This window comes from Oryx dammah, unplaced genomic scaffold (assembly GCF_014754425.2).
Source record: "Oryx dammah isolate SB20612 unplaced genomic scaffold, SCBI_Odam_1.1 HiC_scaffold_21, whole genome shotgun sequence".
Lineage (NCBI taxonomy): Eukaryota > Metazoa > Chordata > Mammalia > Artiodactyla > Bovidae > Oryx > Oryx dammah.
The window spans coordinates 48,258,727-48,284,747 of NW_024070205.1; the positions used below are offsets into that span (position 1 = coordinate 48,258,727).

At 39.8% G+C, this 26,021-nt stretch overlaps 1 protein-coding gene across 2 annotated transcripts in view; it reads left to right on the forward strand.

Moving 5' to 3' along the window:
• Nucleotides 1-26,021, forward strand: part of EFCAB2 (EF-hand calcium binding domain 2) — a 138,033-nt gene that overhangs the window by 64,638 nt on the left and 47,374 nt on the right. For both annotated transcript variants that reach the window (XR_005725003.1, XM_040263612.1), the window contains exon 3: nt 18,948-19,020. Coding sequence is in view for 1 of the 2 variants with exons in the window: in XM_040263612.1 (XP_040119546.1) it covers nt 18,948-19,020 (73 nt within the window). In the remaining variant the exon portion in view is untranslated. The remainder of the gene's footprint in view (nt 1-18,947; nt 19,021-26,021) is intronic.

Below are 26,021 nucleotides of genomic sequence, written 5' to 3' on the forward strand. Positions count from 1 at the left end.
TCATACTAGTAGATCTGAGAAGAAATAGCATAGGATCGTATTTATAAATACTTAGGCATCTGGTAGAATTCAGCACACATTCCTAATTTTGATGATATGTGTATCTTTAAAATACACACACAAAGAGAGAAGAGGGAATTTAAGAATTGGCTCACATAACTATGTAGGCCAAGAAATCCCATGATCTGATATTTGTAAGCTGGAGAATAAAAAACCAGTGGTGTAAATCATTCTGAGCCTTAAAGTTTGAGAACCAGGAGCATGGTTGTTCAAGAATGGGAGAACATACATGTCTCAGCTCAAGCAAAGAGAAAAAATGTGCCCTTCTGCTTTTTTGTTCTACTTAGCATACCAACAGATTGAATGAAGCCCACTCAAGTTGGTGGGGGCGATCTTCTCTACTAGGTGAAAGTGAAGTCGCTCAGTCGTGTCCGACTCTTTGCAACCCTATGGACTGTAGCCTACCAGGCTCCTCCATCCTTGGGATTTTCTGGGCAAGAGTACTGGAGTGGGCTGCCATTTCCTTCTCCAGGAGATCTTCCCGACCCAGGGATTAAACCCAGGTCTCCCGAACTGTAGGCAGACGCTTTACTGTCTGAGTCACCAGGGAAGTCCCACTCTCTACTAGGTCTACCCATTCAAATGCTGGATTCTGGAGGTATCCTCACAGATACACTCAGAAATAATGTCTTGTCAGCCAACTGAGCATCCCTTAAGCCCAATCAAGTTGACACATAAAATTAGCCATCACACTCAGTGAAATACATCTTGAGGAAATAGTTCCATAACATGAAATACGTGTATCTCAGCCTAAAATCCAGTCTCTTACTTAATGAAGAAGCACAATCAGCATTTCCACTAAAGTCGGGAACAAAATAAGAATATCCATATTCATCATTATTATTTAGTATTAACTAGAGACTTTAGCAATGGCAACCCACTCCAGTACTCTTGCCTGGAAAATCCCGTGGATGGAGGAGCCTGGTAGGCTGCAGTCCATGGGATCGCGAAGAGTCGGACATGACTGAGCGACTTCACTTTCACTTTCCACTTTCATGCATTGGAGAAGGAAATGGCAACCCACTCCAGTGCTCCTGGAGAATCCCAGGGACGGGGGAGCCTGGTGGGCTGCCGTCTATGGGGTCGCACAGAGTCGGACACGACTGAAGTGACTTAGCAGCAGCAGCAGCAGCAGAGACTTTAGCCAGCAATTAGACAAATAATAACAGAGGCATAAATATTGGACACGAAAAGGTAGAAGAAAAAGAACTGTCTCTATTTACATATAGGAAATCAGGAAATATCTAGAAAACCCCCCCAAAAAATCAATGAAAAATCACCGCAAAAAAAGTTTAATAAAGTTGTAGGAAATTAGATTAATATACAGAAATCAAGCCTTCAATTATACAAATAATGACCCGTTAGGTGATATATAATGAAAGGTGCATGCTTTCATTAAGTTGCTTCAGTCGTGTCCAACTCTTTGCAATCCCATGGATTGAAGCCCGCCAGGCTGTTCTGTCCATGGAGTTTTCCAAGCAAGCATACTGGCGTGGGTTGCCTTTTCCTGCTCCAGGGAATCTTCCCAACCTAGGGATCAGACTCACGTCTCCTGTGTCTCTTGCATTGGCAGGCAGGTTCTTTACCACTAGCGCCATCTGGGAAGCCCATAATCAGAGGTAAGACCCATTTACAATAGCAACAAAAAAGTTTAAATTTTATAGACATAACAAAAAATACAATTCTACTTTAGGAAAACCTGAAAAAAATATACAAATAGAATTGAACAAATGGACAGACATACCGTGTTTATGGATAGGAAGACTTGAAATCATAAAGGTGTCAAGTAATCCTAAATCAACTTATAAACAGTTAAAATACCAACAAGTCTTTTCTGGAGCTAAACAAGTGAATTTAATGTTCATGTTAAAAAAATAAATAAGCAGAATGGCCAATAAAAAGCTGAAAAAGGAGAGCAAGGAGGTAAGTTTAGCTGTGTTGTGCTGTTGTTCAGTTCCTAAGTTGTGTCCGACTCTGTGATCCCATGGACTATAGCCTGCCAGACTCCTCTGTCCGTTGGATTTCCCATGCAAGAATATTGGAGTGGGTTGCCATTTCCTTCTCCAAGGAATCTTCCCGACCCAGGGATTGAACTCAAGTCTCCTGTGTTGGCAGGCAAGTTCTTTACCGCTGGGCCATCTGGGAAGCTCCAGTTTAGCTTTATTCGATATTAAAATATATCACAAATCCTTTACAAAATTAAAAGAGTGTGGCATGACAGACCAATGAAATAGAACAGAAAATTCAGAAATAATTGCCAAGTGCCAATGGAAAGATAATACATGATATAGATGACATCTCCAGTAAGTGGGGAAAAGATAGACTTAATAGCTAGATAGCCATTTGAAAAGTGTAAAATTAGATCTGTACTTCAGGTTATGTACCAAGATAAGGTTGTATGCAACAAAAAATCTAACCATAAAACATAAAATTTTGTATAAGTATTAAAAAACATGTGGGTGAATTCCTTTATGAACTTGGAGTAGAGAAAAATGACTCAAAATAACATCCAAAAGTAAAAAGACTGACACATTCAGCCACATAGAAGTTTTTTTTTTTTTTAGCTAAAAGCAAAACAAAACTTTAAATCCAGAGATAAATGACAACTTGAGAAAATGTTATATTACAAATGACTGATACCCCTAACATGTAAAAGTGGTAACTCTAAAAGCATCTGATTAACCAGAAATCTGCACTCTTTGCCCATAGAGCAAAAAGGACCTTATAATGCCAGTATTTTTAAATTTAATCTTTTCAATGTTTTTGAAACCATTTATTTTGAAATTACTTTTGGAGTTACAGAAATACAAAAATAGTACAGAGTGTTCCTTCAACCAGTTTCTCCTAATAGTTATGTCTTATAACTGTAGTACAATTACTGAAATCAAAGAAAAATTAACATTTTTCAGAACTGTGAACAAAAATTCTAGATCTTACTGATTTGTACCAGCTTTTCCACTAATTTCCCTTCTCTCTTCCAGGATCCAATTCAAAATCCTATTTGCATTTGGTTATTATACGTCTTTAGGTCCTCAATGCTGTGACAGTTCCTCAGTCTTTGTTTCATGATCTTGATACTTGTAGTAGTAGAATGTTCCTTAGTTTGGGTATATTAGATGTTTTCTCATGCAGCGACTTCACTTTCACTTTTCACTTTCATGCATTGGAGAAGGAAATGGCAACCTACTCCAGTGTTCTTGCCTGGAGAATCCCAGGGACAGGCGAGCATAGTGGGCTGCTGTCCATGGGGTCGCACAGAGTCGGACATGACTGATGTGACTTAGCAGCAGCAGCAGCAGCAGCAGCAGCAGCATGCATAGATTGAGCTAATGCATTTTTGCCAAGAATAATGCAGAAGTGATTTTGTATTTTTCTCAGCGCACCACGGCAGGGTTATGCTGTGCTCAATGTTAACCTCGCTCTCTTGGTTAAGATAGTGTTTTCCCACTATGAGGTTGTTATTTTTCACTTTGTTAATTAGTAAATAGCTTGGGGAGATACGTCAAGACCATGCAAACATCCTATTTCTCCTCCAAATTTGCCCACTAATTTTAGCATTTATTGGTTGATTTTTTTCCCCCCATTACTGTAGTGTCTGCCAAAAGGCATTTCGGTGTTGCTTCTTAAACAGGAAGCTCCATGAGAGTGGACATTTTATTTGTTTGCTTTGTTTGGGCAGTAAACAGCCATTTGGCAATGTTGAATTTGAAATTATTTAGACCTTTTGCAACAATGAAAAATGTTTTAGTCAATTTAGTTAGCATTTATTAAAACTCTTGTTATAACCAAAACATCCATGAGAAATATGCAAAAGGCATAGTGATTCTGATCTGCATCTGAGTCTTTTTCTCTATCACTACTTTTCCTCCCAAATTACACTCACCGCCATGATTTGTTCTAAGATGTTATTGCAGAGAGCTGAGAGAGAGAATCACAAGAGTCAGAGGATTGGAACCAGCTTCCGGCTCTGCTCCATACAAGTTATGTTCCTAGAGAGTGCACCAGTATGACTTCTCCAAGTCCCAGTTTCCTTATTTTTAAAGTGGAGATTATGATATGGATTGATGTGAGAATTAAATGAGTGTAGAGAAATAGAAAAGTATTCATTTATTATGTAACAAATATTTAGAGTCCCTATTAGGTGTGAGCTCCCTCTGAGGGTCGGAATATAATATTGAAAGGCTTCTGTCCTTATGGAACTTGTATTTTAGAAAGAAGAGACGGACAGTATAAAAGCAAACAGATAAACAGATACAATTTCACATAGTAAAAAGTGCTATAAAGTAAATAAAATAGGATAAGGCAATAAAATATGGTATCAAGAACATAGCATTGATGTATTAGAGAAGGAGGGGTGGTTAGGTGGGATTCAGTTCAGTTCAGTCACTCAGTCGTGTCCGACTCTTTGAGACCCCATGGACTGCAGCACAACAGGCTTCCCTGTCCATCACCAACTCCCGGAGCTTGCTCAAACTCATGTTCATCGAGTCGGTGATGCCATCCAACCATTTCATCCTCTCTCATCCCCTTCTCCTCCTGCCTTCAGTCTTTCCAAGCATTAGGGTCTTTTCCATTGAGCCAGTTCTTTGCATCATGTGGCCAAAGTATTGGAGTTTCAGCTTCAGCATCAGTCCTTCCAATGTATTCAGGACTGATTTCCTTTAGGATGGACTGGTTGGATCTCCTTGCAGTCCAAGGGACTCTCAAGAGTCTTCTCCAACACCACAGTTCAAAAGCATCAATTCTTTGGTGCTCAGCTTTCTTTATAGTTCAGCTCTCACAATCATACATAACTACTGTGGGGACAGTTTAAACATTCTGGTCAGGGAAAGTTTCTCCGGAGGTAATTTTTGAGTTAAGATCTTTAAGACTAGGAGCCTGCCATGTGGTGAACTAGGGGAGACCAAATATGAAGGCCCTATGAAGGGAAGGGGTTCGTGTGTTGGAGAGAAGCATAAAAGACAGTGTAGCTTTGAGGAGAGTGGTATAAGATCGAGTCACAAAGGCCAGCAGAGGCCAAATTATGTACAGCCTTATAGGCCATGAAAAAGGAGTTTAGATTCTCAGTGCAGTGAGGAGTACTGGGGGCTCTTAGGCAGAGGAATTAATGCTTTGATTCTCCTTTTTTAAAAATTTATTTTTAATTGAAGGATAATTGCTTTACAATATTGGCTTGATTTTCTGCCGTACATCAACATGAATTAGCCATGGGTGTTATGAGCCATGATTTTAAGCTTCATTCCATGGCTTTGCCAGGAATGAGTTGGTGAAAAAGTGACTTCCACAAGGGCAAAGTCTTCATTTTGTCTTCTGTTGTACCTGGCATAGTAGTGTTCAATAAATATTTATTACATCAATAAAAATCATTTTCAAACCCTTTGATCCTTCTTAGACATTTTGGAATTGCTTTAAACATTTTCTTGTACTTAGCCTAGTGTCAGATATTTCATAGAGAAGGTGCAATATTCTGCCTAATCTTTTCTTGCCTAGAATTCTTTTCTCCCCCTAGACCTGCAGAATAGGGTCTTCACTTTGTGATCTTTTTGACCTTAGACTGCCCTCAAACTGAAGACTCACAACCTAACTCAATGCCACTGGCTCCACCTTGTGTCAGGAACGTGGTACTGCACGCACCAAAAGTCAGCCTACCAAGAGCCCGCCTGCCCCTGGCCGAACACTTTAAGTGGTCCAGTTGCTGTGTGTAAACTAAATGATGATGCCACTATTGGACAACTTATTGTGACTCATTTGTTGTGAAATGATTTCACCTCCATGTCTACTATTCTTTATATAATGCAGGAGTGGAAACAAATTCTTAGTATTTAGCCAAAAAAGTTTATAGCTCTTGAAATACTTTGGCCACCTGATGTGAAGAACTGACTCATTGGAAAAGACCTTAATGCTGGGAAGGATTGAAGGTAGGAGGAGAAGGGGACGACAGAAGATGAAATGGTTGGATGGCATCACCGACTCGATGGACATGAGTTCGAGCAAGCTCCAGGAGTTGGTGACGGACAGGAAAGCCTGGCGAGCTGCAGTCCATGGGGTCGCAAAGAGTCAGACACAACTGAGCGACTGAACTGACTGACCGACTTGTAGCTCTTATCAATATTAAGACCTCTGACAAAAAAATGTCTCTGCAAAAAAAAAAAAAAAAAGTCTCTGCAAATTTTAAGGACTTTAGATGAGACAGTTGATTTTCATTTTCTCTGAAAGGCCTATCAAAATTGAGGTGTTGGTAATTTTTTTAAAATCCCATGAAATTTATCTAAAAGAAAAAAAAATTTTTTCCAAAGGGAAAAGTTGCTTTTTTTTGGTTTTAAACATAGATTGTATTTGCTTTCTGTTTTGCGTACATGTGTATAGAACACTAAGTGAGTTGGACCTAACTGTGCTGGTTGTTCAGGACCTAACTGTGCTGGTTGTGCTCTTGTCTTGAGATGGCAGGGCAGAAGTCACATGAGGTGGTTGGGACTCACAGGATCAGTGGTGTGCTGGAGTGAAGTCATGTGACTTGTACCAGGTCAGCAGAACTGATGAATAAGTTTTCAGGAATTCTGTGAGCCTTTGTTAAACCTAGTGATGTAAAAAATAAGCGATATAAACTTAGAAGTTAATTATATTAAAAACAAATGTGCTCCATTGGGCAGCCCTTATGCTAACATTGGAATGGTGCAGAGAAACTTTTTAAATTTCTATTTATTTTGTTATCTTGGACTCTGCTGTGCGGGCTTTCTCTAGTTGCAGAGCGGGGCCTACTCTCTAGTTGTGGTGCATGGGCCCTTCCTTGCAGCTGTTTCTCTTGCGGAGCACAGGCCCTAGAACGCACGCTTCAGCAGCTGCAGCTCTCAGACTCTAGAGCACAGGCTCAGTGGTTGTGGCTGAGTTGCTCCGCGGCATGTGGGATATTCCCGGATCAGGGATGGAGCCTGTGCCTCCTGCATTGGCAGGTGGGTTCTTTACCATTGAGCCACCAGGGAAGCCAGGTGCAGAGAAATCAGTGTGGCTCCTGCACAAGGGTAACACACAAACTCAAGAAGGGTTCTGTGCTTTTTCAAGTTGTCGTTTGATTACCAGTGAAAAAATAACCAAGGTGACAAACACTCAGCTTACCACTTCCTAATTACTGTATTATGTTTCTATCTTATCTCTGCTCCGGAGATGATATATGTCTCCTGTGTGGGAGGGTACCAAGTGATAGGGCTATTGTCACTAACTCCATCGTGAGTGACGTCAGATGGGTAGCTTGAAACTGGCCACGGTGGGTAGATTTGCGCGATGAAGATGCAAACGCTCCTGATCAGGGCTTTTTCTCCTGAGGAAACCACTTGATCACCCGCACACTACTGTAAACAAATAAGTTTGTTTATGCCTTCTCTCTCTCCTTTTCCAAAAGCCTGACAGAAAGACTTTAGAAGAAACTATTAAAATTTAAGAACTATTTTAATTTTATTACATTGACATCAATATGTTTTTAATAGTTCTTTTAAATGGTGACTTTAATAATTTTGAGGACTTTAATAGTTTCAGTAATAGTAGGGCTTCCCTGGTGGCTCAGATGGTAAAGAATCTGCCTGCAATTCAGGAGACCCAGGTTTGATCCCTGGGTCAGGAAGATCCCCTGGAGAAGGGAATGACAACCCACTCCAGTATTCTTTTTTTTTTTTTAAATTAATTTATGTTTTATTGAAGGATAATTGCTTTATAGAATTTTGCTGTTTTCTGTCAAACCTCAACATGTATCAGCCATAGGTATACATATATCCCCTCCCTTTTGAACCTCCCTACCATCTCCCTCCCCATCCCACCCCTTTAGGTTGATACAGAGCCCCTGTTTGAGTTTTCTGAGCCGTATAGCAAATTCTCGTTGGCTATCTATTTTACATATGGTAGTGTAAGTTTCCATGTTACTCATTCCATACACCTTACTCTCTCCTCCACTCTCCCATGTCCATAAGACTATTCTCCATGTCTGTTTCTCCACTGTTGCCCTGTAAATAAATTCTGCAGTACCATTTTTCTAGATTCTGTATATAGGCATTAGAATATGATATTTATCTTTCTCTTTCTAACTAAGTTCACTCTGTATAATAGGTTCTAGGTTCATCCACCTCATTAGAACTGACTCAAATGTGTTCCTTTTTATGGCTGAGTAATATTCCATTGTGTATATGTACCACAACTTCTCTATCCATTCATCTGTCGATGGACATCTAGGTTGCTTCCATGTTCTAGCTGTTGTAAATAGTGCTGCAATGAACAATGGGGTTACATGTGTATCTTTCAGTTTTGGATTCCTTAGAGTATCTGCCTGGGCCGCTCCAGTATTCTTGCCTGGAGAAGTCTGCATACAGAGGAGCCTGGTGGGGTACAGTCCACGGGGCCACAGAGAGTGAGACATGACTGAGCAACTAAACACTTTCACAGTAATTTTAAAAGGTTATTTTGAAATATTTTTCAATCAATTAGCTTGATTCAAAATCTCATTTAGTTGAAGTTAAATAGGCCAATCTGCCTAAATATTATATATAGTTATACTAGTTATTTTCTTATTTCATATTTTTATTTCATTTTCTAGTTCCTATCTAATACATACTTCCTCTTAATTCTGAGCTTATGTATTTTCATCATTAAGCTTTGACATTTCTATTCCTTATCTCTTAAAACTATATTCTCATCTCTTTCAATGTTTCCTTACATTTTGCTTTTCAAATCTCTCTCTTTCCAGACCTCTGTCTCTTTCTAAAAAATTAATGGCCCCGGGTTTTTCTATCCTCTGTTCTTTCTTGCATTTTTTTTTTTTTTTTCCTTAGCTCACTCTCAGGAGCCTTACAACACCCAAGGCTGGATGTTTGCAGTGTGGTTTCCTTCAGAACGGCCAGAGTCTCAGATCCATCTGGAGTTCTTCAGAGCACCTTAACCCTCCTGTTATGTCCCTTGTTCTGGCACTAGAATTAAGATGTGAGAGCAGCTCAGGGGATCACGTGGTCTTCAGTGCTCTGGCCTCATATTTCAGGACATTGGAGACAAAATCTCCACATCACATTTGTTTCTGCTGTCATTTCCCTTTACTCTCATCTCGGGGACTCTGTTTAGGAACTCGAGAGCCTAGTCAAATATGTTTACCTCATCTGGTGTCATCTGAAGAAAGAGCACAGTGCAATCAACAGACTGCCACAGACGGCCACCTCCCAGTAAGCTGCCTTCTGGGCCAGAGGCTGACCTGGCCATTGCTTGTCTTTGGAGAGCTTGAGCCCAGTGCTTGTTAGAGTCACTCACAAAACCCAGCTGTTTTCCTGCAACAGCAGGAGCAGTTCTGGTGCTGCCTTCTTGGTATTTGGTGAAGGGAAGAGAAGGGGTCCTTCCTCTCCGTACACTTTTCTTCTACCTGCAAACACGGTAAACTGGTATCCAGCCTCATCTCTACCTGTACTTCTGGAAACAGACTACTTTAGATCCATCATCTTGCTAAGTTTTCAATATTAAATTCTAAAATACTGAGGGAAAAGGTTGTAATTAGTACATTTTATTGTGAAAGTGAGGGCTGCTGCTGCTGCTAAGTCACTTCAGTCATGTCCGACTCTGTGTGACCCCATAGACGGCAGCCCACCAGACTCCCCCGTCCCTGGGATTCTCCAGGCAAGAACACTGGAGTGGGTTGCCATTTCCTTCTCCAATGCAGGAAAGTGAAAAGTGAAAGTGAAGTCGCTCAGTTGTGCCCGACCCTCCTCGACCCCATGGACTGCAGCCCACCAGGCTCCTCCGTGCATGGGATTTTCCAGGCAGGAGTACTAGAGTGGGGTGCCATTGCCTTCTCCAAAACTGAGGGCTAAGACATCCTTAATAATCAACTTTTCAAGTCAAAATGATAAAAAACTGTATAACATGAAAGGAGCAAATTGTTTCATGAATAGTTTATACAAGGCAGAATTTCAGTTATTGTTTCTTACTACTTTGATTTTGATTTCAAGAATGAAATGAAGTTTAAAAAACTTCAGACTTATAGACAAATAATAAATGGTACACTGAACTCGTGTGTACTTTCACTTAGATTCACCAGTTCCCAACATTTTTGCCACGCTTGCTTTTGATGTGTGTGCTCTCTCCCTATATATTTATTATGTTTATATTTATGTTTGTATTTTACTATTATTTTCATTTTGCTAGACTCTTTTTTTTTTAATTTTGTTTTTAATGGAAGGATAATTGCTTCACACTGTTGTGTTGGTTTCCACCAAACATCAACATGAATCAGCCGTAGGTTTACCCATGTCCCCTCCCACTTGAACATCGCTCCCCCTTCCTCCCCATCCCACCCCTCTAGGTTGCTGCCAAGCCCCAGTTTGAGTTCCTTGAGTCATATAGCAAATTCCCATTGGCTGTCTCTTTTACACATGGTAATGTATGTTTCCATGTTATTCTCTCCATACCTTCCGCCCTCTCCTTCCTCCCCCACCAGCTGTGTCCATAAGTCTATTCTCAGTGTCTGTATCTCCATTGCTGCTATGCAAACAGTTCCTCAGTACCATCTTCCTAGATTTCATATTTATGCGTTAGTATATGGCATTTGTTTTTCTCTTTCTGATTTACTTCCCTCTAGGTTCGTCCACCTCGTTAGGACTGACTCAAATGTGTTTCCTTTTTATGGCTGAGTAATATTCCATTTTATATGTGTACCACAGCTTCTTTATCCATTCATCTGTTGATGGACATCTAGGTTGCTTCCATGTCCTCGCTATTGTGAATAGAGCTGCAGTGAACACTGGGGTACATGTGTCTTTTTAAATTTTGATTTCCTCAGGGTGTATGCCTAGTAGTGGTATTGCTGGATCATATGGTGTTTTTATTCCTAGTTTTTAAAGGATTCTTCCTATTGTTCTCCATACTGGCTGTATAAATTTGCATTCCCACCAATAGTGCAGAGGGTTCCCTTTTCTTCACACCCTCTCTGGTGTTTATTGTTTGTGGATTTTTTGATGATGGCCATTCTGACCAGTGTGAGGTGATATCTCATTGTGGTTTTGATTTGCATTTCTCTAATAATGAGCAATGTTGAGCATCTTTTCATGTGTTTATTAGCCATCTTTATATCTTCTTTGGAGAAATGTCTGTTTAGGTCTTTTTCCCACTTTTTGATTGGGTTTTTTGTTTTTCTGGTATTGATTTGTATCATTTTACTAGACTTTGAGAGTAAGTTGTAGACACTGAGACCTTTTCCCTTAAATACTTGGATGTATATATTCTGAGAACAAGAACATTCTCTTTTATAAGCCATAGGTTGTGGTGTGTGTGTGTGTGTATGTTTAAAAATAATCTTAGAGTCAAGCACTTGAGGAGAACTTTAAGAAGCCATTTGGCTCCTTCCCCTGCTTCTTGCAAGTAAATTCCTAAACAGTACAAAGTTGGTATTTTTCAGGAGTGATGTATACAGATTTCTACATGGAACATGCCTGTGATATGTGAATCAGAAGTGTAGGGCCATTCTCATGATGTTTACATATGTCCCTGTAAACAAAGAAGCAAACGAATGCTATGCTAAACAAAACCTTATCTGAGGGTCACATTTGTTTGTTTGGTTATCAACTTGTGATCCCTGGATCTATCTTCAAGGCTCTCATGGGGTGGCATACCCACAGCTTTCTGTAGAAGCAGCTTGTTACGGTCAAGTTCTTTTTTAAGTCTAACTAAATGTGCAGTTGGGATTTATGAGAGATAGTGGCGTGCAGTGGTTAAGAGTGTGGAGTCCAGCCTGTGTGTGCATCTGAATCCCAATTCCGCTACTTACTAGGACCTTGGGAAAATTACCAGACGTTTCTGTGGTTCAGTTTCCCCCATATATAAAATAACAGTGCCTACCCCACAGAGCTATTGTCAGGAGATACTTTTTCTCATATCCATACAGATCATGATCATGTTATAAGGGAGGTGAATGAGATGTAAAGTCTGTTCTTTCTAGAAGTCTTAGAGGAGATGTCCATTCCTAAGGCAGAGGGCTAATCTACTTTTCTCACATCGTGAGTGCTTTTGTTTCTGTTCTCATCCCTATTTTCTGCTTAGCCCCCTTGTCAGACTTCTGCACAGCTCCCGAGATTTCCCTAGTCCCAAGGAAGTCATTGCTTTAACATATTGGCTATATGTGGCCTCGGGCCAATTCCTTACTGCGTTTGGGATTTAATTTCTTCCTCTGAAAATGGAGGTCATAGTAGTGCCCACTTCCTGAGGATTAAGGGAGTTGATAGAATGCGCCGGACACAGAGTGAGCACTCCAGAGCTGCGGGCTCTCAGGTGTGCTCTGCGCCTCCTTCAGTGGGCATCCCCCACAGCTGTGTGCTCTGTACTTCCGGTCTATATTTTCTTACCACTTGCACTCTTGCTGGGTGGTGGTGGCAGGTTCTTCCTCTTTCTTCTAAGTGCTGTTACTAGGATACTGCACGTGCGTGCTCTGCCGCTCAGTCGTGTCCAGCTCTTCGTGACTCTGTGGACTGTAGCCCACCACGTTCCTCTGTTCATGGGATTCTCTAGGCAAGAATACTGGAGTGGGTTGCCATTTCCTACTCCATATTGAGATACCAGTGGTCTTCTTTGGTCCAAATCTAAGATAGTTCTTATTCTTTTGGCCATCTTTAGTATTTTTAACAGTAGAGATCATCCTGCAACAGAGGTACTGAGCAGGGGGCACTTAAAGGGGCTACAGGAAGAAGAGAGGGTCAGATGAAGGGAAGGGAAGAGATGAGGGAGTGAGAGAGACCTGACCTGACTGATGAGTAGAGAGCCAGTGATGGAAGTATTTTTGCAGAGGGGTTAGACATGGAGAGGATGAGTGGGGAATAGAGTCGGCAGTTACAAGAGGAATAATTTCTAAGTATTGTAATAGCAAAAGGAAGCTGAGAAATAGAATAGTTGGAGGTGGTCGGGCACACATCGAAATTTTTTCAAGAAAAGGAAGATTGTGAATGTTTTATAGCCAAAGAGGTAGCAAATAATAAAGGAAAGAATGAAGATGATGAAAGAGAGGCACATGTGTCAAGATCAAGAGCCAAGACTGGAACTAAGAAAAATGGAGTGGGGTTAGCTTTGTTAGGAAGAGTGCTTCTTTTTCCTCCATGATTGAGAGCATAAGGAAGGAGGTTTGCTTCCCTGGTGGCCCAGATGGTAAAGAATCCCATAATTCATGAGACCCAGGTTCGATCCCTGGGTTGGGAAGATCCCCTGGAGAAGGGAATGACAACCCATTCCAGTATTCTTGCCTGGAGAATTCCATGAATAGAGGAGCCTGGTGGGCTACAGTCCATGGGCTCACAAAGAGTCGGACACAAGGGAGTGGCTAACACTTTCACTTTCATGTACACACTTGTAGTGGTGTGAGAGAAGTGCATGGAAAGGTGGTGGTATGGACTGAAGGTTTGAGTCCTTCTCAAATTCATATATTGAGGCCCTTACCCTCAATAGGATGGTATTTGGAGGTGGGACCTTTGAGAGGTGATTAGGTTTAGATGAGGTCATGAGAGTGGAGCCCCCGCAAAGAGGAGGGAGACCCAAGCCTGCTCTCTTCTCGCTCTGTGAGGACACAGCAGGAAGAAGGTCGTCTGCAAGCTGGGACGTGGACTGTCACCAGACCCCAAATCAGTTAGTGCTTTGATCTCGGACTTCAAGCCTCTAGAACTGGGAGAAATGAATGTCTGTGGTTTAGGTTCCCTGCTGCTGCTGCTGCTGCTAAGTCGCTTCAGTCGTGTCTGACTCTGTGCGATTCCTTAGACGACAGCCCACCAGGCTCCACCATCCCTGGGATTCTCCAGGCAAGAACACTGGAGTGGGTTGCCATTTCCTTCTCCAATTCGTGAAAGTGAAAACTGAAAGTGAAGTCACTCAGTTGTGTCCGACTCTTAGCGACCCCATGGACTGCAGCCCACCAGGCTCCTCCGTCCTTAGGATTTTCCAGGCAAGAGTACTGGAGTGGGGTGCCATTGCCTTCTCCTAGTCTGTGGTATGTTGTTAGAGCAACCGGAGCTGAGTGAGGAAGGTCGGTGATGGTGCCGACTTCAGCAGTTTTCATTTCTTCGGTGAAGTAGGTGATAGGGTTTTCTGCTGAGATCAAGGGAGGCCATGCTTTGGAGCTTGAGGCCAGAGAGGATTCAGGATAGCTCTTTGAGAGCTTTGCTAGGGCATCAACAGGAGATGAGAGAAAGGATTGTCAGGCAATGTGCAGGACACTTGATGCTAGATGGCATGAATCTGTAGTGGGCCACACATTTTTTGTTGTTTTCTTCCAGCAGTGCTTTGCAGTAACAGGAAATTAAAATTAGAGACGTAGAGTTGCTCAGGGTTATGGATCAATAGAGCAGGCAGGATGGAAGGTTAAGGGACTCAGAATCTGGGGCGGTGATAATGGAAATTTTGAATAGTTGACTGTGGAATATTGAGAACCCAACGTGCAGATTAATTAAGTGCTAAACACTGCATGAGTGAACCCCAGGGGAAACCAGTGGAGGAACCATCGAGCCAACCTACAGAATTATGAAAGATAAGACCTCATTGTTGTTTAAGCCCCCACATTTTGGGCAGTGTGTGATCCAGCAATGGAAACCTGCAATGCTCTGCCTCGTGTTGGGCAACTGGGACCAGGAGCGTGGGGGCAAAGGAGCTGGTGCAGTAGGTCAGGCCCTGGGGAAGCGGAGCAGAAGACAATGGAGACAGAAAGAGAAGACTTCGCATCCCATTCCCAAACCACGAACTAGGGTTATAGATCTGAACTGTATCTAGAGTAGTCTAGTAGACTAGAGGTAAAAGATGTGTCACATTCCTGTATTTTTCTAAATCTGATCTAATTCCATTTCACCATGTGCAAGACCAGAAAAAGTTCAACATTAGCAATTTGGTGGCTCCTTCTTTCTTCTCTCATATTGTCCTCAGTTGGTTACTGTTAGTCGCTCAGTCCTGTTCAACTCTTTACGACCCTATGGGCTGTAGCCCACCAGGATCCTCTGACCATGGAATTCTCCAGGTAAGAATACTGGAGTGGGTTGCTATTCCCTTCTCCACAGGATCTTCCCAACCCAGGGAATGAACCCAGGTCTCCCGCACTGCCGGCCAATTTTTTACCGTCTAAGTCACCAGGGCCCACATTGTACTAGGAGGCTAATGCAGTCTTTAGGGAAAATAAGGGCAAGAAAACTGCTGTGCTGCTGAGATGTCTAGGCCTGAAGGCATGGGCATCACCCCCTTCCTCTGTGCCCAGGTCGGCTGCAGGGATCCGGACCACAGCTTCCAGAGCCCAGAGCACAGAGGAGGAATTAGCTTTCCGCTGAAAGGGAGGGTGGGCCAGCTAGAGACCCTGTTGTTTGTGTACAGGTGAGCTCTTGAGGTTTTGTATTGTTTTCTAGGCCACTGTGGACTCCTCAGCCGAAGGGTCTTTGCCCTTTTCTCTTATATCATCAGGACTAGACAGAAAGAAGCTCCTTGATACTCAGAGGACATTAGGCTTTGTTTTCTGTGGTCTGCCTGGGCAAAGTGAGACAGTCTAGCCCAGTGCCCTCAGAAAGAAGATGGTGATGGGTTCTTCAGAGCAAAGTGGAAAGAGGGACAGAGTAAAATTTTCTAAGACTGCAAGGAGGAATCTACCACCTTCTCAGAGGAAGCAGCTTGCTGGTGGCAGGTCTTCAGATGAGATGGCCATGTGGATATAGCACTAAGCCCCCAACCCAGCCCTTTCTGCCTCCTCGGGAAGCCCACCTGTTCAGCTGATGGTGCCCTAATCAGTCTTCTGCTTCACCCTGGTTCATGCCCATTGGTATTTAAACATGCTCACGTCTTTCTGGTCTTAAAAAACAAAAAATCTTCCTTGACACCGTGTCCCCCTCCAGACATCAATTCTTCCCCTTCGTTGCACAGATCCATCCACCTCAACCCTGATTTCTCCTCAGCCTTCAAGTGAAATATCTTTGGTCAAAAGTCAGAACTGATCTCCTTCTTTACTAATTCCAGTGGACATTTTTCAGAACTTATCTTCCTTGACCTTTCAGCAGCATTTAACACCAAAGATGACTCAATTTTTCCATCTCTTTCCTTAGTTTCCATGACATCACCCTGTCCTGAATTTCAGCTTATTTCCTGGCTCCTCTTCTCTGAGTCTGGTGCAGATTGCTCCTCCTTGGACCATTGTGTCAGTGGAGGTACTCCTGTGAGCTCTTCTGGGTCATCATCTCTTCCAGCCAAGGCACTCTGCTTAGAGGAGCGCTTCTGCTCCTGTGGCTTTGTTACCAGATCTGGGTTTCCAGCCCAGATCTTCTCCTATGCATCTTTATACATGTCAAGTCTACCCTTTGATTTTAACCCCTTCAAAAGCTAGTAAATTAGCCTGTTACTGTTTCTTGGATATAGGCAGAAGATGTGAGACCTGGGTCAGTGACCCAGGACTTCATTTAAATATGGTTGAGGGAATTCCCTGGAGGTCCAGTGGTTAAGACTCTGTGCTTCCACTGCAGGGGGCACCGGCTTGACCCCCTGGTCAGAAAACTAAGATTCTGCATGCTTTGACATGTGGCTAGTGAATTAGTAAATAAATAAATGTGGTTGAAGTTTCTCATAGTGGCACAGGGGGATCAATTACATTGCTGACACAGCACAATGCAATTCTAATTTTCTCTTTATGTACTGTACCTGTCTTCACAAAGTGCGTCATGACGGCAGCTATTCCCTAGAAAAGAACCATCAAAAGGAGGATTGCATATATAATTCAAAAATTTCTAGTAGTTGTATTTTTTTATTTTTAAATATGAATTTATTTATTTTAATTGGAAGCAAATTACTTTACAATATTGTATTGGTTTAGCTGTATTTTTATTTTTTATTTTTTTTATTTTTTTATTTTTTTTTAGCTGTATTTTTAAAAAGTAAAAGAGAAACAGGTAAAACAATGTGTTTTATTTGACCAATATATCTAAAATATGATTTCAACATGTTATCAATTAAAAATTATTAATGGATGTTTTACATTTTTTATACTAGTTTTTGAAATCCATATAGATTTTTCACTTACAGCCCTTTTTAATCTGGACTAGTCACATTTCCAGTGCTCTATAGCCAGTGGAGGTAGTAGCTTCTGTACTGCATGGTGCAGGCCTGAAATTTCTCTTTTTTCCCCCCAGCCCACCTCCCCAAGATTTCTAACCTGCAGGGGCATACAAACGCTACCCTCCTCACTTCCCTGCCTTCCCTTTCTTTCTGTGAGTTAAGGCAGCCTTTATTCTTATCCTTCTGAGTCTGGAGTTGAAGCAGTTCTCTGATTCACAGAACAGAAGGTCTAGAAGGTTATGGAGGAGATAAATCCATAATTGTTTATCAAATTATATTTTTTTGTCCCTGCCTCATTAACTATTTGTTCTAATGTATGCAATAGCCAGTCTGATGTTACAAGAATATTACTACATTGGTCTTAGCCAGTTTCATGGGTCATCTTTAACTGCTTCTTGAGAGAAAGTATAATCTTGTAAAATAGTTTTAGTCTCTAGTAACAGCATCATGTTCAGATCCTGCCTCAGTGAGGCATGTGGGCATGAAAAGCAGTGAGACTAAGGAGCTCAGGAAGGTACGAAATAGAGCTGACGTGAAAACATTACATGTTTAGTTGGCTCTCAAATTTCAGTCAGTGAACACCAAGAATCCTATATTCCACAGTTATTGACTTCAGGTTTTTCTCTTGATACTCATCCTTCAGCCTCCTGAAGAACTTAAAAATTCTTATTTAAAATGTTTTTTCTGTAAAATAGAGAGTAAATATAATACCACAGATATTGGCCAGAGTGGTAAAGAAGTTAAATATTCTAGTTAAGTGAACATTAGTTAATTTGTTAACGTTAGTTAACATTAACATCTAGTTAAGTTGAACAAGTTAACTTTCAAAATATCACAACTTGTTAACTATTTTATTTATTTATTTATTTATTTTGTTAACTATTTTAAATGAAAATATTTAATAATCTATTATAAATCCCCTGTCTGAGCATCCAGGGAGTACTGAATATAGCTTATACTTTTCTTAGGTTATTGTTAAATTGAATTACATTCCTATGGGGGAGGGGGTGAGGAATAACTAATATTTGTTGAGTGGCTACTCTGTCAAGACTGTGCTTTATGTTATGGTGGCTCATATTATTTGACCATTAGAGTGTTCTCAGCCCAGTTCTGAGTATTTCAAGGAAGGATCTGTTTCACCTACCAGGTAGGCTTATGCATGCAGATTAACTTGCCCAGTCTAGCAAATTAGAGGGCTGGAGTTGGAACCCTAGCAGTCTGCCAGCGGCTTCCCCAGTGGCTCAGCCGTAAAGAATCTGCCTGCAAAGGAAGAGATGCAAGAGGCGAAAGTTTGATCCCTGGGTCGGGAAGATCCCCGGCAGAAGGAAATGGCAGACCGCTCCAGTATTCTTGCCTGGGAAATCCCAGGATATAGGAGACTGGTGTGCCCATGGTGGGCCCATGGGGTCTCAAAACAGTTGGACGTGACTTAGTGACTAAACAACAGCAGCAGTCTGCCACTAGAGGTCGTGCTCTTAGGTACCCTGCCTCTAGACTTCACCCCATTAGGCATCATCATCTTCATTTTACAGATGTGGACACTGTGGCTCAGAAGAATTAAGTAACACTTAAAACCAGTTAGGAAGTGGCAGGGTTTGCACTTGCCAGTCAGCACAAACACTTCTTTCTTCTCTCTTGGGTTCACTTGTCTGCCTTTTCCTTTCCTCAGAAAGTATCTTCCATCCTCCTGAGGCAATGTTTATTACATGACTTTGTTTGCTGTGCTACACCTGCTCTGAAATAATTTAGAGAAACATAGTGCTTATTTTTTCAGAGTTTATATTCTAAAACAATTGACTACTTTCTTTTCCCCCCAGAGAGGTAGGAACAATTATCCGGTCGTTAGGGTGCTGCCCTAGTGAAGGAGAGCTACATGATCTGATCGCAGAGGTGAGTAGGCTGAGAGACTTGCATTCATGGCTGATGAAAGGGAATGACTCTTCGTGGCTCTATCTTCTTGTAATTAAAAAAAAAAAAAACAACCATCTATACCTGAAGTGAAAAATGCCCTAAATTACCAAATGTACTCCGTGAAGACGTTAGGACAGCTATGGACGTGCGTACATGCTAAGTCGCTTTAGTCGTGTCTGACATTTTCTGACCCCGTGGACTGTAGCCTGCCAGGCTCCTCTGTCCATGGGATTCTCCAGGCAAGAATACTGGAGTGGGTTGCCGTGCCCTCCTCCAGGGGGTCTTCCCGACCCAGGAATCAACACCATGACTCCTGTACTGCAGGCGGGCTCTTTACCGCTGAGCCACCAGGGAAGCCCTAGGATAGCTATGTGAATCAGCAAATCAACAGAATCCGCAAGAATTGGTATCAGGTCTTAAAGAAATGTTTATGACCAAGTAATGCGATGGATCAAGCAAGGACCTCACTTTAGATATTATGCTGTTTGTAATTAGCTGAAGAAAGGCCAGGAGACACGGGACTGACTGTATGCAGAATGAATATTGACAGATGAAAAGAATATAGTAAATAATGTCAGTTTACAGGGAATAGAAAGAGTATAAACTGTATAGCATATATTTGAGGAAATAAAACTAACTTCCAGAAAAAGTAGTAAATAAAATAATAACTCACTTGACATTGAATTTTGAAAATGCTTATTTGTAATAGTGTCGATGAGTTGCTGGAGGGACTTATCTTATAAATGGTGATAAGAAGCCCAAAACCAGAGAGCTTCACGCCTTGTTTGGTTTTCCGGAAAAGTATCTGATCAAATTTCAAGTACACCTTTCAGTGCAACGAGGCAGAGGCCTGGAGGGAAAAAACTACCTGGGTAGTCACTAGAAAACTCTTTTCAAAGTTGCTTATGAGGTATGTGGATTTTGGTGGAGGCCGAGTATCAACAAAGAGGATAGGAACAAAGGCAAGCATGTATGATTTTATTTATCTCCTTATTCCTTGCACCTAGCATAGTGCTTGCTTGTTCAGTTTTACCCAGAAGAGAAGGAAGTGACTCTGGGTGAGTCGCTTAACCTCTGCATCAGTTTCTCCATAATAATACTTACTTCAGAATTTGCTTCAAAGATAAATGAAATAATGTATAAGAAGACAAGTTTTGAATCCTAAAGTACATAGATTGGAAAGATGACTGTTGCTCCACATTAACAATTTTTAAATTTAATTATTTTGTATTGGAGTATAGTTTATTTACAGTGTTGTTAATTTCAGGTGTACAGCAAATGATTGTTATACACATACATGTATACATTCTTTTTCAGGTTCTTTTCCTATATAGGTTGTTACAGAATCTTGAGTAGAGTTTCCTGTACAATACAGTAGGTCCTTGTTTATTATCTGTTTTATACATAGTAGTATGGATATGTTCATCATAAACTCCTAATTTATCCTTCCCCCACATTTCCTGTTTAGTAACGATGTTTGTTTTCTGCGAGTCTGTTTCTGTTTTGTCCATAAGTTCATTTACATTACCATTTTGATAACTAAAACCAAGTACCCATTTTTTATTAGCATTTAAAAATATTCAGTAAAGCAGGAAACAGTTTTTCATTTTGGGGTCCAGTAAAGTCATTTTTCCTGAGTAGCGGGAAAAAACATCTCCTGCACTGGTCCTCACTAACAAAAAGTGTTGATCACTCCCTTACAGTGACTATCATGAAAGCTAGAATTTGTATTGGGGAGAGGAAAGTTGGCACTGTGGAAGAGCTAGAAACTGGAAGATGAATTTACAGTGAAATCACAATTATTGTTTGTAATTGAGTAGACTAAGTGGAGCAGTAATGAAAAATACCTCTGAAACTTTAGAACCTAATTCTTTTATGGTTTGCTTGTATGTTTTAATCTATAGCAGGGATCAGCAAACCACAACTCCTGGGCCAAATCCAGTCCACAACCTACTTTTGTAAAGTTTTATTGGAACACAACTAGACTCGTTTTGTTGTTGTTGTTCTGTTGCTAAGTTATATCTGACTCTTTGCAACCCCATGGGCTGTAACACGCCAGGCTCCCCTGTCCTCCCCTAGCTCCTGGAGTTTGCTCAGATTCATGTCCATTAAGTCATTGATACTATCTAACCATCTTATCCTCCACTGCCCCTTTTTCCTTTTGCCTTCAATCTTTCCCATCATCAGGGTAAGACTCATTTACTTACATATTATCTATAGCTATTTACTTATTACAAGAGTGGAGTTAAGAGACCATATGATTTGCAAAGCTTAAAGGTTCCGGCCTTTTACAAAGGTTTGCCAACTCCTGATCTATATATAGGTTTCTCTGGCAAAGTAGAACAAATACTATGTCTCGTGTTAGGAGATTGGGGCTCAGATCCCATAACTACCGCTTACAGCTTTGGTGAGCCTCTTAATCTTTCAAAGTCTGGTTTCACATGCAAAAGGAATGCAGCAATAGCATGGTGTTTTATGAGTATTAAATTTAATAACTGTAAGGAATCAGCTGTTACTTAGTGGGCACTCTGCATATTTGGATTTGCTTGCTCTGTAGATGACTTGCTACCAAAACACCCCCACAGGTGTGGGCAGTTACCAACAGTAGGTGTTCAGGTCACAATGTGTTATTTTGTCTTTACCGTTTTCTTAGGTACATTGACACAACTTTTGAAAATTACAGATATTTAGAACAGTTATGGTCTCATAAAGATCACTGAGCTATCTAAGCTCTATATAAATGTTTTTCTGTACTTACTTACAATGCAGTTTATTCACATTGCATTCTAGCAATATGCTTGAAAAGGTTTGCATGTGACTGTCCTTTCTGAAGTTTCCCAAATAACTGAGTGGAAAAAAAGCGCACAGATATTTGATACATACATACATACAAAGCTACATACATACAAAGCTACATAATAGTAAATGTCTAGAGGTAGATGTCATATTGCTAAATGCTCTGTAGTAGTTTCAGAACTGAAACCGTTTCCACTTCATTTGTTCTGAAGTGAAATAGTGACTATACTTTAAAATTCTTCTATAAAAAATTGAAGTCTGTGTTCCGTTCTCTAATTGTCATTTAATTGAATTTTATTGTAGATTCATACTAACTTTCAGTTGTCCACTTCTTGGAGATCAATTTGAAATCCAGTGTTTCTCTTGAAATAGATCATTTAAAAAAAATCACTCTGCATTGATCCCTCTACTTAATATTCTGTAGTTAACCACTGGTCCCACATAATCTCTGTTTGGAATGTCACAAACCCAGCAAAAATGAGAAAGGTTAATGAAAATCTTATCAACATGCAGGTTACTAAACAATTTTTCCTTTGCTATTAAGTTAGAGCCACCTGGGATCTTCAATGTGCAAGAGCTGGGAGGAAATAATGACATTTCAGTACAAGTGGAAAGGATATTTAGTGGTCTACATCCTTTGAAGTTCAAACCTAAGTGTACTTATGGAGAATTTAAAGTAATTACAAAAGAGAACTAAAAGATGTTTGAAAAATAACATCAATGCTGGTGAGATTATTACACACAGTGATTTTTAAAAAGGTCAAGTCATCAGGATAGTCTAAAAATCAAAAATGTGTGTGCACCTAATAACAGAGCTCTAGTATACATAAAGCAACATAGACAGATTAGAGGGAAAAACTGACAATTCCAGAATCACAGATGACGATTATAGTAAACTTCTCTGAGTAACTGATAGAATAGCTGTATAAAATATTAGCAAAGATATAGAAGATATGAACAATACCATCAACCACTCCAACATAACTGGTATTTATAGAACACTACCCTGAACAACTGCAATATACGTGTTCTTTCCATATGTACATGGAATGTTCATTAAGATAGTTTAAGTACTAGGCCACAAAACAAGTCTTAGTAGATTTTTCATACCCCCAAAAATGAATTAAATAGAGAGCAATTGAGAATAAAATCATTAGGAAATCCTTAAGTACTTGGAATTATACTTCTTTTTTAAAAAAAAGTAGGGATAATTGCTTTACAGAATTTTGTTGCTTTCTGTCAAACCTCAACATGAATCAGTGATAGGTATATATATATCCCATCCCTTTTGAAACTCCCTCCCATCTCCCTCTCCATCTCACCCCTCTAGGTTGATACAGAGCCCCTGTTTGAGTTTCCTGAGCCATAGAGCAAATTCCCATTGGCTATGTATTTTACATATAGTAATGTACATTTCTTTGTTACTCTTTCCATACATCTTACCTCTCCTCCCCTCTCCCCATAAGCAACATACTTCTAAATAATTCATGAATCAAAGAAGAAATCACAAGGAAAATTAGAAAACATTTGTCCTGAGTGACAGTGAAGATACATGTCAAACTTTGTGGGATGCAGGTAAAACATCACTTAGAGGACAATTTACCACTAAGTGTTTATATTAGAAAAGACAAAAAAATCTGCAAATAATTATCTAAATTCTCCTCATAAGAAACGAGAAAAACAAGACCAACATACACACAATATAAATAGAGGGAAGGAAATTATAAAGAGCAGAAATCAGTGAAATAGAAAATGCACAGAGAAAAATCACTGAAATAAAATATGAATCTGTTCAAATACAGTTGATAAACTCATAGCTAAGTACATCGAGATACAAATTACCAATATCAAGATTAAAGGGAACTGTATTCAATATCTTGTGATAGCCTATAATGGAGAAGAATCTGAAGAAGAATATATATAAACATATATATGTATATATAAATACAAAACTGAATCACTTTGCTGTATACCTGAAACTAACACAACATTGTAAATCAACTATATACTTCAATAAAAAGTGTTTTAAATTATCTTTTATTTAATTATGAAATTTCCCTTCTACCAGTTCTTAATAGTACTAGAGCTATAGTCACTTCTTGAAACAGAAATTAAAGAGTAGCTTCTGTATAAAAATTTTTTAAGATGAAGAATGGGTTTTCATTATCCTTCAAATAATAACAAAACATTATCAAAAACTGTATGCCAATGAGTCTGACAACTTAGATAAATGGATAAATCCCCTGAGAGACACAGATGACCAAAACTGACTCAACAAAAACTGGAGAATTTGAATAGTCCCATATCGATTACCAAAATTAAATTTATAATTAAAAATTTCCCCACAAAGAAAGCTAGAGATTCAGATGAATTCACTGGTGAATTTGCTCTAACATTTACGGAAGAAGGAGTACCAATTCTATACAAAAATCTTTCTGAAAATATTACAGGAAAGAATACTTTTCCAGCTCATTTTTTGAGGCTAGTATTACTCTGATACCAAAACCAAACAATCATATTACAAGAAATAAAACTATGGACATTATTAACATAGATGCAAAAAAATCCTTAATAAAATTTTATCAAATTAATTTCAACAATACGTTAAAAAGGATAATACATCATGAGCAAGTGCCATTTATACCAGAAATTTAAGGTTAGCTTAATATTAATCGATGTAATTTACTACATTAATAGAACAAAGTAGATAAATGATATGATCATTTGAATAAATAAAGAGAAAACATTGAAAAAATTCTACTACACTCATTGAAGATAAAAATACCCAGCAATATAAGAAGAAAAGGAAACTTCTTTACCTGGCTAAGGACATCTACAAAAAGCCCTAAGGCTAACATCTTGCCCATTGGTGAAAACTCAGTGCTTTCTGCCTAAAATCAGGAATGTCTATGTTCATCACTCCTAGTCATCTCTGTACTTGAAATCTTAGCTAGTGCAACAAGGCAAGAAACAATAACAACAGATACACGGTTTGGATAATAAAAAGTAAAACTATGTTTCAAGCAACATGATTGTGCATGTAGAAGATCCTAAGAAATTTACCAAAAAGCCATTAGAACTAATATATGAAGTTAGCCAAGTTACAGGCTACAAAGTCAACATACAAAATTAATTGTATTTCTATAAACTATAAGTTAACAATTAGAAAAATTAAGTAATCAGTTCCATTTATAATAGCCTAAAAAGTGAAATAATAAAGTTAACAAAAGATAGATGAGACTTATACACTGAAAACAGCAAACATTGGAGAGGGAAATTAAGATCTAAATAAATGAATAGATATACATGTCTGTGAATTAGAAAGCTCAATATTTTTAAGATGTTCTTCTCAGCCTGATCTCTAGGTTCAACACATTTTCAACTAATCATAGCAAAATTTTCTGAAGGAATGTACAAACTGATTCTAAAGTTTGAATGGAAACATGAAAGACCTTGAACAACCAAAATAAGTTTGACAAAAAAGACAAGGATGGATTTATACCACCTCATATGCAGATGACACCACCCTTATGGCAGAAAGTGAAGAAGAACTAAAGAGCCTCTTCATGAAAGTGAAAGAGGAGAGTGAAAAAGTTGACGTAAAGCTCAACATTCAGAAAATTAAGATCATGGCATTTGGTCCCATCACTTCATGGCAAATAGATGGGGAAACAGTGTCAGACTTTATTTTTGGGGGCTCCAAAATCACTGCAGATGGTGATTGCAGCCATGAAATTAAAAGTCGCTTACTCCTTGGAAGGAAAGTTATGACCAACCTAGACAACATATTAAGAAGCAGAGACATTACTTTGCCAACAAAGGTCTGTCTAGTCAAGGCTATGGTTTTTCCAGTGGTCATGTATGGATGTGAAAGTTGAACTATAAAGAAAGCTGAGTGCCGAAGAACTGATGCTTTTGAACTGTGGTACTGGAGAAGACTCTTGAGAGTCCTTTGGATTGCAAGGAAACCCAACCAGTCCATCCTAAAGGAGATTAGTCCTGGGTGTTCATTGGAAGGACTGATGTTAAAGCTGAAACACCAGTACTTTGGCCACCTGATGTGAATAACTGACTCATTTGAAAAGACCCTGATGCTGAGAAAGATTGAGGGCAGGAGGAGAAGGGGATGACAGATGAGATGGTTGGATGGTATCACTTACTCAATGGACATGAGTCTGGGTAGG